Source organism: Mycteria americana, chromosome 8, assembly GCF_035582795.1.
Source record: "Mycteria americana isolate JAX WOST 10 ecotype Jacksonville Zoo and Gardens chromosome 8, USCA_MyAme_1.0, whole genome shotgun sequence".
Classification (NCBI taxonomy): Eukaryota; Metazoa; Chordata; class Aves; order Ciconiiformes; family Ciconiidae; genus Mycteria; species Mycteria americana.
This window is the reverse complement of record NC_134372.1, coordinates 15,532,496-15,545,419: the sequence shown is the minus strand read 5'-3', so window position 1 is coordinate 15,545,419 and position 12,924 is coordinate 15,532,496. Positions and strand designations below refer to the sequence as shown.

General features: G+C 40.6%; 2 protein-coding genes across 3 annotated transcripts; one reads left to right on the top strand and one right to left on the bottom strand.

Moving 5' to 3' along the window:
- The first annotated feature begins 178 nt into the window (after positions 1 to 178).
- NUDCD2 (NudC domain containing 2) lies at positions 179 to 5,714 on the top strand. 2 transcript variants are annotated; one of them, XM_075509921.1, is made up of 4 exons: positions 179 to 316; positions 1,207 to 1,255; positions 2,579 to 2,730; positions 3,715 to 5,714. In XM_075509921.1, the coding sequence occupies exons 1-4, from the start codon at positions 218 to 220 to the stop codon at positions 3,796 to 3,798; spliced, it is 384 nt and encodes a 127-aa protein (XP_075366036.1). In that variant the 5' UTR covers positions 179 to 217; the 3' UTR covers positions 3,799 to 5,714. The 2 variants fall into 2 exon arrangements, with proteins under 2 accessions (XP_075366036.1, XP_075366035.1); XM_075509920.1 differs by having other exon boundaries at positions 179 to 406.
- Positions 5,715 to 6,545: 831 nt separating this feature from the next.
- Positions 6,546 to 12,645, bottom strand: CCNG1 (cyclin G1). Its single transcript, XM_075509919.1, has 7 exons — positions 12,467 to 12,645; positions 11,396 to 11,659; positions 10,075 to 10,328; positions 9,395 to 9,473; positions 9,214 to 9,312; positions 8,787 to 8,981; positions 6,546 to 8,130 (listed from the first exon to the last, which is right to left on the bottom strand). Exons 2-6 carry the CDS (start codon positions 11,657 to 11,659, stop codon positions 8,790 to 8,792), a joined length of 888 nt encoding a protein of 295 aa, XP_075366034.1. The 5' UTR covers positions 12,467 to 12,645; the 3' UTR covers positions 6,546 to 8,130; positions 8,787 to 8,789.
- Positions 12,646 to 12,924: the final 279 nt, after the last annotated feature.

Here is a 12,924-nt window from a genome sequence, read left to right as displayed (position 1 = left end):
ACCACCACGCGCCCCGGTCAGCCAATCACCTCCTCCTCCTCGAGACTCACTCAGCCAATCAGCGCCCCTTCACGGAGCACGCGCACCGCTGTTCCAGTAGTGTTCTTGGGGGCGGGTGGGAAGTCACGGCAGGGCTGTGCGCATGCGCAGGGCGGGCTATCCACCTCCGGGTGGGGGCGGCCGGAGGCGCCGGGGTGGTGCGGGGCCGTCGTCTCCCATGTCGGCTCCTTTCGAGGAGCGGAGCGGGGTGGTGCCCTGCGGGACGCCCTGGGGCCGCTGGTATCAGACCTTGGAGGAGGTGTTCATCGAGGTGCAGGTGCCGCCGGGCACCCGGGCTAAGGACGTCCGCTGCAGCCTGCAGAGCCGGCATATCGCGCTCGCTGTGCGGGGCCAGGAGGTGCTGCAGGTACCGGCCGCCCCGGCGAGGGACGCGGTCCGGGGGCAAGGGGCAGCTGAGGGCGCCGCGGTGTGAGGGAGGGGACGGCGAGCCGCGCCCGGCGCGGAGGGCCTCGAGGCGTCGGTGGCTGCAGGGAGCTCCGCTGCGTCCCCAGGGGATTAAAGTACCTCTCTGCCGTGTTGCGCTTCTTTTTTTTCTTCTTTAAATATCTAGATTTTGATAAATTAAAAGTGAAATTTGTTAGAAACATTTTGTCGAACTGCACGATCTTTTAAAGATGATAGGAGAGATAAAGACAACAAATTCACGTGGATTTGCATTCTTCTATTGTAGGGATTTGGGCAGTGTTTAAGTGCATAGCTTCGATCACTGCTGAAAGCCAAAAAAACCAGATCAAAAGCAGATTTGCTTTCACATTGGTAATGAACAGTTCTTCGTAGCATAATGTATACACCTTGCACCAGAGTTGTACATTACCCTTGGCAGAAACACTGGCATTTTCATGGCAAGCCTACTAAAAATGGTATTACTGTCTGAGAAACACAACCCATTTCAATGAATTGAGATACTGAAACAGCAACAGGTATTTTACCATATTAAATGCTTCATTAAAAAAAAAAGACAAAAGTTGTCTAACAAAAGAAATTCTTTGATCATCTATGTGCCAGTCTGTACTGATAGGGCCAGATCATCCTATTCATTTTCAGTAGAAAACAAGAAGGTAAGTTGGGAGTAAAACTTCACAATCCAGTATGAACTGGAACTGAACGGGTTTTCCTGTCTTGTAATATTGTACATGTCTTTTGCAGGGTAAACTTTTTGACTCTACAATAACTGATGAAGGAACATGGACGCTGGGTAATAACCTACATCTGAAATGACATTATGAGGGCAGTAGAACTTCTCAAAATATGCTGCAGAAGAGATTACCCCCTTTTTTTTTTAATGGGAAAGATTACTTTCTTCCCTGTACATAGCTTTGTAAAAAAGACAATCATTACTGCCAGACTAAGGAACTGAGGTAGTACAAAAGCCCTAGAGATTAAGGTTAATGGAAAAATGCCATATCGTGGAAGGCAGTAGTCAATGGATTACAAACACTTCAATATAGTGAGAAGTTTTTTGCAAACCCTTGTTAAAGCTAGACAATTACGGTACAGTTACGTGGTCTGTGTCTCTCCGTAATTGTTACTTTTCTTGTTTTTTCTGCTTCTCTTATGCATTATATTTTTGGGATAGGTGATATTATATGTGTTATATTTTTTGGATGGGTGACAAAACCTACAGTCCAAGAGAATCAAAAAGCGATCTAAAAATCACACTAAGGTACCTACAGATAATGAGCAAAAAAAGCTGCTCTGATTGCTACATCATGAATATTGTAAAGTGTTCAGAATATTGTAAAGTGTTCAGAATATTTTGGGTTTTGGCAATCATATTTGTGGACTGCGCCTCTCACTTAATGTTTTCCTATGATGGATTTTTTTTTTCCATTCATATTCATTCTAAATATTTCTTAATAATTTTGTAACTCAAACATGAAAACTAGAAGTGTAAAAAACCATTGTGAAGTGAAGCCTACTCTTTTCCAGTATGCAAATAATCTTCAAAATACACTTTATAATGCTGTATTTATTCAATTAAGTAGAACTAAACATCCTACATGTAAACTTTGAAATGTACTTCCAATAAATATATTGTCTATGGACATACTGTCTGTGTTTAAATAAATTGATTACACCTCTGTATGTTGCTAAAACTTAGTTCTGGCTTTTATTTGTAATAACTCTCTGTAAATCCTGACCTCAAATCCTTCATTATTCCCTTAGCTGCATATCTTAATAGATTAAGTCTTTTCTCTGTTGTGAACCTCTCTAAAAGGTTAGATTAGGTTTGCAACAGAAGTACTTATGAACTGTGTTTTAATCCCTTAAAATAGCTTTAGCATTTTACAGGCCAGAAAGGGGGGAGATGGCTGTATAGGCTATCTTTGCTTCAGCCTTTCTGTTTCTTGTTAATGTTTATTTATTTATCAATAACCCTGTTGGCATTAAGAATTTAAATTACTTCACCAAAAAAATCCTGTGCTTGTTAATGGTGAATTCACCAAAACAACAACAAAAGACTAGCACATAGGACTGAGTTTAGGGGTTGTTTTATGTGTCTGTTTTCATTCAACAGAAGACAGGAAGCTGATACGAATTGTTCTAATGAAGACAAATCGAGATGCTGGAAACTGTTGGACATCTCTGTTAGAAAATGAATATGCTGCTGATCCTTGGGTACAGGACCAGATGCAAAGGAAACTCACACTGGAGCGATTCCAAAGAGAGGCAAGTTAAAGGACGATAATTACTCCTTATATTTTGTGTTTGCACACTGAGGTTATGGCCATGAAAGCTGAGCAAAATTATTCTGCTGTCCAGTGCTGTGGAAACATATACTGTAGTTCAATATATATATAGAATGCTCACGAGGCTTTATCAGTGTACTTTCAAGAGGTTATTCTGTCCGTAGTCTGTCTGAAGGTTTTGTGAAAAGTTAAGGTGAGTTTGGGGGGGGGTATTGCTGTTTTAGGGTCTGTTGCCTAATACTAACAACTTTCCACTTAAGTTAGGTTACACACAATTTCTATTATTATCTAGAATTATGATATAGCCTTATTTACAAAAAACTTCCAACACCAAGCTCTATTGAATATGTTTGTTTAATAACATCAGATGGTGTAGAATAGTTAGCTGGAAAATATTTTCCTTGCCCTTTTACTGAAATTGCTTAAATTGTTTTCGTACACCTTTAGCACACAACTATTCCTATGCAAGTCTGCAGAGTTATAGAATTACGACTTATTTCTTAACAGCTGAATCAGCACACTACATATTGCAATAAAGAGCATCATTTTTATGAAACTTGTTATCCAGCATGGCAGGTACTTATATTTTCAAATAATAATTTCAAGGGACACCAGAAGCCAGAAATTTTTCTTAAACTTTCTTTAATATTTCTTTAGTGGGAGATCTAACTGTTTGCCAAATTGAGAACAGCATTACAAAGTCAATTCAGCAGTAGGCAACCAAACTGTGACAACTCAAGGTTTATTTATTGATGCATTTTCAGTGCATTCTTCAGATGCACTGAAGAATTTCAGTGCCATGACAAATGGATGACAAGTTGATCGTTATATATCTTTGTTAGAATGGCACAATATTAACAGAAACAGCTTGGGGCTTTTTGTTTGTTGTTTTGTGGTTTTTGTTTTTTTTTACATTTTTATTAAGAATAATGTATCTATTAAACTTTTCCCTTACTTCCATCAGAACCCTGGATTTGACTTCAGCGGGGCAGAAATTTCTGGAAATTACAGCAAAGGAGGACCAGACTTTTCTAGTCTTGAAAAGTGAACTGTTTTTACCTGTGTTCCTTGAGAGGAATTACACGTTACACTTAAAGATTGGAATCATGTAATTGGTGCAGACTTCAGTGATCTCTTCAGCAGATTGTTGTCAAGTCATTACTTCAGTGCAGAGAAAGAAGATCTCTTCCAGTAGAATGAAGACAAAGTGTTACCAGCTGATTTGTAAGCTGTGATAACTTTCTAATACTAAGGGACAAACTATAGAGAAAGGCATACACAAAAAGTAACATCTTTAAGCAGAATGTTGGTTTTGGGTTTTTTGGTGTTTTTTTTTTTTTTTTTTTTTTTTTTTAGAAACACCATAGTAAACTAGTCAGTTATAAATATACCACTTGTCTTTATGCAAGAATATTTTACTCACCATTGAAGAATAGATCTTATAAGCAAAATATTTAATATTTTCTCTTAACTTGCAACAGGAAGGATATTAGGATGGCTACAGTTACACTTTCGCTCTGTAGCAGCCCTCTGAGAACTCATGTCATTCTAAAACAGTGGTTTAAATAAAGAAACTACAGCATCTTGCCTCAAATAAGGTTTTACAATCCACTGTGCTGTCAAATATAGCACTAATGACTAGTAATTGCTACCAGGTAAGCAATACTAGAAAACTGAAGGGTCAGGTGAGTCTGGATATAAATAATTTTATATGTTTAAGTAATATAGCCTTTCAGTATAAATATTTAAGATTTTGAAAGTAAGAGAATATAATGACTTTTGAAAGGAAGAGGAGGTCCGTAAGTAGGAAATGGTATCTTGCATCTATTCATTACCAACATATAGCACAAGTTGTCGATAGTGTATCTAAGAAGCTCTGGATTGTTGTAGATAGTTTTAAATTTAATAGCCACATTTTAAACTCAGTTATTGCATGATATAATATTTTGCATGTCCCAATCATGTATCAGGAATTTCTAGTCATTGTTAAGGATGCAGCTGAGAAGCATTCCAACCACAGCATTATACAGGATGAATGCTGCTTCAAACAGACCGAGAGGAAGAAAATATGATTGCCAAATCCTATTGTATTCTGAACTCTGAAACTACTGACCATACTTCAGTCCTAAGCAGAAGTCTCACTGGAGAAAAATTGCCAGCAGCTGTCCATCATACTGCTGAGCCTTATTTCTAAAATTGCATCATTATTTCAGTTGGCATATGACAAAAATAAAGCAATAGTTGAGGAAAAATGCTTTTATTGTAATTATATCCGATGCTTTCTTGTTGCACAAGCAAGCATTAATAATCCTGAAATAATCAAGTGTACTCCTTCTACTACCCATGTCATCTTTACAGAATGTAAAGTAAGTCCATACACTGTGCTTGGGTTTTAGAGGAGTTGCTTTACTATACAAAGGAGTGTGGTATCAAATGCTGATTTATGGCTATGAAGTTTTGTACCTTTACCATGATCCTAGTATAGAAGGTGGATGGTATAGTTAAGAAATGAACAAGACTGCTGCAGAACTGAAGACAGAGAGAGAAAACAGTTAATACCGCATCAAAATGCTGAAGTACTCCAGTGAAATAGTATTTTTTGTTACAGCAGTTGGTTTGCACAGGATGGTTTTGTACATCTTTTGCTTATAGCAGAAGTTTAGAATGGCATCTGACAATTCAGTGCATGAACTTACATTTACTATATGCACTTTCAAAGCTAAACTTTATTCCCATATTTTCTGCTTTATGAAGTAGCGTGGGAGTCATCCTACAGCCAACTCCAAGGCTGATGTCAAGGGAAGAGGACACCTGTGAAGTATGTATTCAGGCATCACAGCTCTGAATTGTTTTAAGAGAAAAGGTTTTAACTACTTGGTTAGCTACTTCTATCATCTACTGTAAGTTCCAGACCTCCAATTTTGGAAGAATCTAGATGAAAATAAAAAGATGTTGATACTATGACTTTCCTTAGTCAGTATCTACTCAGTTCTCAGTCTGTACTTTAACAAATGATGGTTTGTGTTCCATCTCACAACAGTCTCACTGGGATTCGATCCCTTGATTCTTAGACTAACAGTAACAGGTATTTTGCATATGCATAGATTTGGGTATGTAATATAGTATCCAGAGCAACCCCCTCTATAGGAAATAATCCTGTGCACTTATTGAGTGCTACTCTGCTACGTAAATGGGTGGAGGACAGTCTACTGGCATTTTTTCATGCATCTGGTTCAAGATCAGCACAGAGTAATATCACAGCATTTTTCTCTTTATCAAAAGGACCATAGCTGCTCCGAGTCAGTTAGGCACAGAAATGTATAGCTAAATTCATACCTAGTCAAACTAGGATGCTCAGATCAGTGCAAAAACTCAAATTTTGGTATTAGAAATCTGAGTGCCAGATTCTCTTAAGCAAGCACCATCCATGTATTTACTGCAATGTATATAAACAGGTGACACATACTATTGGATAAATAATGGAGCAGGGTTGAAGTCAAATTTGAACAGTCAAAGCTACTTAAGTCAGTCTTTTCAATCTTGACACTTTCACATCTCAAAGGAATTAGAGTAATCGTGGGCCAAGTTGAAATAATTTTAATCAAGAATCTTTAGTTTTTCCTGTTGGTTCTCCAGCCTTTTGCATGCAGCTTCAACATAATTTTTTTTTTAAAAATCTCCATAATCTCTTACCTCCTGTCTGGAAGTTTTCCAGGTACCGTTCAGATATAAGTCACTTTGTACGCTTCCTACTAAGATGTTTTATAACAAACAGGAAAAAGTTACATGGTTAAGCACATTTCAATGTTTAATTGAAAGGTACATATCTTAATATTGAGACATGACAGTTAGAATTGCACACTGCATCTTCTCCATCTCTCCCAGTAGGCTGACCACACCTTTGTCCAAATCACTTGCATGCTTTTTAGAGGCCAGCACAATGCACAGATAGCACTGGCAGATGCAAAACCCAATTACATGTTATGTGGTGCAATCGCGTTCATGAGAAGGCTTGATTTGTCCAGTATAGAGCTTTGGTATGAAGTCCTCTGTGAAAAGTTTAATTAGTTTGAAATACGCAAAGAATGTTTTCCCCCTCAGCTATTACCATAAAGGGGAAAGAGTTGGTTGGCTAACATCTAAGCCCACACTATATTCAGAACATTCTGATCTCTCCTTCTCCACTAAGTCAGTTCATATGGCAATCAGTTAACAACAGCCCATCACTAACAGCCTCTGCTCCACAGTGATGCAGAATTCAAGAGGTCATTAGCAACATTCCCCCACCGCCTCTATTCATCTTACATACAATAATACATTCTTACTACTCACTTCCTTCTTAGCACCAGAAGCATGATATGCCTCAAGTACTGATCTGGTCTTCAGAAAAAACAGTTGTATTTTATGAAGCCTACCATTAAGGAGATCAGAGTTGAAGCAATCTTCAGTGTTTCTCAACTAGATTGCTCCTACGTACAGGCCAAGATGGGGCATTAGCCCTGCTCCTACTGTGCCTGTAAAAATCCACCTGTTCAGCATCAGCATTTACCTCTTGTACAGTAAAACTTTGGAAAACTGATGTCACATTTGGGGCAGGTAACCCAGTACTTTCCCTCAGCCTTCATTAGGTATCATGAAGTTTTTACACTCTATGAAATAATTCGTAATCTCAGTAAACTACACCTCTTACAAAATACAGGTTACTGATGCTGTATTAGTGACTACCTTTTACAAGGCAATGAAATAAGGTTTCTCTTTTCTCCTGCTCTAGCTGCCTGACATGTTCAGTGGGTATCACATAGCCTAGGTTTTAATGTGTGTCTATGGTAGAAGGCCAGTGCCCTGCCCAGCAGGAACATGTGGACACATGACACTGCCCTAACAGCATGTCAGGTGGACTAACAGGCATTTGCTATTGTCATCAATATTGAGCAGGATTAGTCTTTCATTTGATTGAGACACTGCAGCACTGTGCTACTGCACATGATGTTTTCCTAGCGTCATGTAATCTTTGGAAAGTGAACCAGATTTTTAAAATTAAATATATAATTCAGCACCTGCAGTTATAGTAAACCAAGGTTAGACTACACAAGCTGCTCTACAAACTATAAGGTGTTAAAATTCCTTTTATCACTATTGTGGTATTTCACTGAACAGTAAACAGTCTAACAAACAAGACTGAAAACTGACACTGAATATTGTTGTAATCATCATGAAAAGAACGTATTTGCTGGAAGGATCTTTAGTCTGAAATGTTACATATTCTTTCCATGAGTTGAGTTCTTCATTATTAAGATCATGTTTCAGACTTTGTTTCTCAAATATTCACATGTCTGTTGACAAGGTCACAGGATGGTTCTCGCCTCATTTTATTGTACTCCTGAAAAAAAAAAAAAATCCAGTTAACTGAAGGGCTTTCTATAAGAGCCAAACAAAGCATCAGACTTTAATATAGCAAGACAGCTGTTACAGAAAATACGTAGCCTTTGGAAATAAAGTCTAGATAGGGAAGTAGTTCATAATTTGTACAGAGTAAAAAAACAGTAATATGAATAACTGAATTACAGTTTTTAGACTTTACTAAATGGACAGTTATAGAAGTAAAACTGTATAAAACGGTCTTCCTTTTAAGTGGTTTAAGTGAATAATTACAAGAAACTCATTCTAATAGGCAACTGTTTCCTCTTAGCCGATTCTTTTTAGGATAGGAACAAGCCAGGTTTTTTCTCTGCCTTTTTACCACTTTTACTCCACATTTTAGTTTGAATGAGGGCCCAATGTCTGTAGAACACATTTCTGCTCCCACAGCACACCAGAAGATCAGTTCTTTCTCCAATGTTCATGTATTAGATTGCCATTTCTTTAGGTACAGCACTGGCTCAAGCATGAACACAAGAATAGACCAGCCTCTATGACAGGCCTACTATGTTTACGTTGCATATCTTCAAGAGGTTACCTACATAGAATAAGAAACTTTGAGGTAATTAACAGCTAATTACTTCTACATTATCAGTAGTTGATTTTAGAAGGAGTTACCTATTATGAGCTGGTCTCTGGAATTGTAGGAAGGTGTGTTATTCTGTAGTAGCTATGTTTAAGCTGCCGTGCTGTACGTCCAGACACAATCCATTTTAATTTCTGGACGTTTGGTTTGGAACACTTGCTCGAGGAATATTCTGTAAGGCACTTTAACACCAGTTCCTTCCAGAAGGTCAAATCTCTGTTATTTATCTAAATAGCAAGTCAGAATCTCATATGTTAATAAGTCATTAAATCCTTATTTCATACTTTCAGCTTCTTCACATAAGATAGGAAGCCAAAGATCCCAAGCCAAATGGAAAAAAAACCCAACAACCAAGCCACAAAAGAAACCAGTATGCCAATGGACCTCCCCCTTCCCCACTGTGTAGGCCTTTGCATGCATTCTTCTTCCTTCCTCCCCTGAAACTTTATCTATAGATACCTTGGAATGCAACTGCAGAAATTCCAATGCCTCTGTCAACTCCATTAGTTTTTGTTCTTCTATTTCTAGTGCCATAATAGACAGTGCCAAGACAGAAGGCTGGAGAGAGAGAAAACGTTTTTAAACACGGCTTTGTTAAGTTTCAGTAGTCTCATTGTCTTTGAGCTTTCAGGATGTTTACCTTGGCTTTAGAAAACATGATTCTGCAGTGACATGCCTTAAGCTGGGTCTCAAGTCTCTCAAAATTAAGGTATTTTCTCCTATAATAAAAACAGATGAGTGAATGTAGAAGAAGAACGCAAGCTTAATCAAGGCAGCACCACCCTGGGGACTCAGAGAAGCAGTGAGAATATTCATTATCTAAACAAAGGCCTCATTTGTCCTGAGAAGTTCTAGGGTTACATTCAAACAGGTGTTCAGTTTTGGCAGTCCTAATGCCAAAAATAAATCTTGTGTTACATTGGGGAGAGTTGCATTGTCAAAATAGGCTTACCAACAAGGAATTTTAATGCTTACTAGCAAAAGGAATCTCTTTCTAAGCCAGATTTTGAAATCTTTGCAATGAGGCAATACTTAGTGCAGCATAAGCAGAGATTTATTATACCATCATTATTGAGCAAGTTTGGTTTTCAGCTCAGAGAGCAATACTCTTTAAATCACTGTATGCAAACAACATTTAAAATTAAAATAACATTAAACTACAGATATTCACATTTATGATGCTTACCAATAAAGGGGGAAAGTTTGTGGTTTTTTTAAAGTACAGAATGGCCAATTACTCGAGTAATTTCCCTGCTTACTTTTCTACATAGGCTTCCTGATCATATGCAGTCATAGCAAAATAAGTATTAGATATTTTACCTTTCACAGCTTAAATTCTCATGAATGAGTGAATGATATAGTTGTAGAAACTGGAAGGCTGTTGTAGCTTTGACTTTCCAAGACAGCTTCTCCAATATGATTTTTTCCATTCTCATCATATCAGAAACAGTGAACCTATACTGGCTTATTCGAATTAAGTCAGTGGCTAAGGGAACATTTCTCTCTTCTTCTGATGCCTTCACAGCCAAGTAGAAGCAGCTGAGTCCAACACAGCCCAGATGTTTAGGCTGTACCTAAGGAAAAGTAAATTGTTGTTACTTTCAAAGAGGAAGGCCTTTGATCAGCCATTTCAACATGTAAGTACCAAACTATATAGGCACCAGTGTATTTTAGGAAAAAATTATGGGGGGCGGAGGGGCTGTTCTGTTTTTTGAAGATTGAGGAATCAGTCTTTTGTCTGCTTACATTCTTATCTTTAACTAAGTGAGAAGACCGTTACACAGTACAAGTTCTACCTCATTCATCTAAAAAGCAAGATTGCAGAACAATATATTTCGATTGAGGTAGAACTTGTTTCTTAATGAGATTCTATAATAGCCTAATAAGAAGCTTTTAGGACGTAAAGTGTTTGTTGTACATATTGGCTTACGCAAAAAAAAAAAACACACCCCATTTTTTTTTCCTCTCTCTCTCTATATACACACACACATATATGTACACTTATATATATAAACTCACTTATTTTATTCCATAGGTATTACAGTCCCCATTTTTAGTGCTTATTTTGGATTTAGAAGTCTTTCAAATCATCATTTTCCTATCCACTCCATGTGGCTTTCTCATTTTTCTTTTAACACACAAGGAAACCAAGCTTTTGTTCTTGACCAAATAGTATAGTGGTAATCCTGTCTCGTTAGATGATTAACAATGACCCACGTCAGCCTGCCACTACCAGATTCTAAGTGCTGAACAGCACCAAGGCTCTTGATATACATGAGGCTTACAAGTAGGTTGAAACAGCAGTAAAATAAGTAATTTAAGGTGTTCTTGTATACATGCAACAGGCAAGACAATCTGTCTTGATCTAACCCATTAATATGTCCCGCATTTCCAAGCCTATGGGCATCCTCAAGTTGAAACTGATGCCCTCTTCCTTCTCTTCTGAAAGAGGAAACAGCTTTCTTAACAATACTAAAATCTGAACAGGGAAATCCATTTTTTAGCTCTTGTGCAATCAGAATCTCTGGAAGGCTTGTAAACCTTTAGCCATGTAAAAGCAAGATGTTCTAACTTATAGTAAGAACAAGGCTGCAATGAACAGAAGCTAATGACTGAGAGGTTATACTTTAAAAAGCCATACCTTCATTTTTGACAAGAATCTATCTAAGAAATTCACAGCTAGTGAAAACGTCTCTGTATGGAAGCCAAAGAATTGAGTTAAGCTGAGGAGATCTTTCACTTCAAAGTCTCGCAGCCTTGCAGTCATTCGGAGGCCATTATCATGAGCAGATTCAATTAGTCTCAGGCCAGAGGCCTTTGGCTGACATCTTAACTCCTGTTCCAACAGGGCTGTGAGCTGGTACAGCAGTTCCTGAGCTTCAGTACTTACAAGTGTTTCAATCATCTGTAAGGAGAAACAAATGTCAGCATATCAAACAGCTAAAAGGGGAAAAACTTACAAAGTTACAGTTGTCCCTAGAGCAAAGACAGAAACTTTCCTTTCTCTGTTGGTATGTGGACTACTCATTTGTAAGTCGAAGTCCTTTTGCCAATTAGCAACACGTGTGGAACACTTGGAACAGATACGCTCGGGCACATACAGGCGGCATCAGTGCTCAGCCCGGTCACCAGCCAGTCACACAGCGTGCACAGGCAGTGAAGCTCCCCCTGTACAGAGCGAGTTGGGCCTGACCAGGCCTGTCTGCTAGGAGGCTAGGGTGGGTGCAGTCACCCTTCTACTCACCGCAATAAATTTTTCAACTCAAACTTCAGAGTTACACCGCCCACCTCGGCAACTGGGTGACAGCACAGCTAAGCCAGCACCAGGCCAGAGGGCTTCACAGCCGAGGCCCACCGGACCCCGAGTAATGCCACGTAAAGGTGCCCGCAGCTGTGGCCGGCATACCCCAAGCCCCGCAGAGAGCTCGCACCGCCTGGCAGGGCCCTGCCGCGCCCCCGCCCGCCCCCCGGCCCAGCTGCGGAGGCGGCGGGGCCCAGCGGGGCCGCGCACCGCGCACGCGCCGGCTCCCCAGGACATGCCCGGGCCTGTGCTTCGCCTCGGGGGGCTTTGCCGGGCGGCGGCAGCGGCGGACGAGCGACCTGTCAGCTCCATCGGCGGGACGGAGAGGCCACGCCTGCCCCACGGACGGGCCGGGCACGGCGCGGAGGAGCCCAAATCCGCCGCTGGTGGGGCCCGGCGCCGCGCCCTTACCTTGTCCCTGTTGCCGTGCTCCTTTTTCTCGTGGGGAGGGCCCCGAGCCGGTGTGACTCGCAGCGACAACCACAGCAGCGTCGAGGGGTCACTCTAAAGCGCTGCCCGGTTCCTCGGGCACCAGCAACCACCGGGAGAACGCCATGCAACCGCCGCCCCACAGACAGACCGTCCGCTCCGCTCCGCCAAGCGCGGGCGGTGGGGCTGAGAGGGTGATAGACTTCCAGGCAGGCCAATCACGAGGCGCAGATGGTGGGAAGGGGTGGAGCGCTGTCGCTAGGAGACAGGTAGGGCTAGCACAGTGGTGGGTTCTGGTGGCGCCTCCGCGCGGTGCTGTCCGCCGCGTCCCAGCGCTGCTTCCCGCCGAATCCCGAAGGCAGGCGGGAGGGTGTCGCTTTTCCCTCGTCCTCAAGCTGCCAGGGCTGGAGAGCACAAGGGACCGAGTCCTCGCGGAATTC

Bases quoted from the DNA above. Each gene is read 5' to 3' on its own strand.
- NUDCD2 (XM_075509920.1), top strand. From the start codon at position 218: ATGTCGGCTCCTTTCGAGGAGCGGAGCGGGGTGGTGCCCTGCGGGACG. The intron at 407-1,206 runs GTACCGGCCGCC...TGTCTTTTGCAG, and splicing joins GGGGCCAGGAGGTGCTGCAG to GGTAAACTTTTTGACTCTAC. The intron at 1,256-2,578 runs GTAATAACCTAC...TTCATTCAACAG, and splicing joins TGAAGGAACATGGACGCTGG to AAGACAGGAAGCTGATACGA.
- CCNG1 (XM_075509919.1), bottom strand. From the start codon at position 11,659: ATGATTGAAACACTTGTAAGTACTGAAGCTCAGGAACTGCTGTACCAG. The intron at 9,313-9,394 runs GTAAACATCCTG...CTCTCTCTCCAG, and splicing joins TCATGTTTTCTAAAGCCAAG to CCTTCTGTCTTGGCACTGTC. The intron at 8,982-9,213 runs GTATCTATAGAT...CTTGCTATTTAG, and splicing joins TTCTGCAGTTGCATTCCAAG to ATAAATAACAGAGATTTGAC.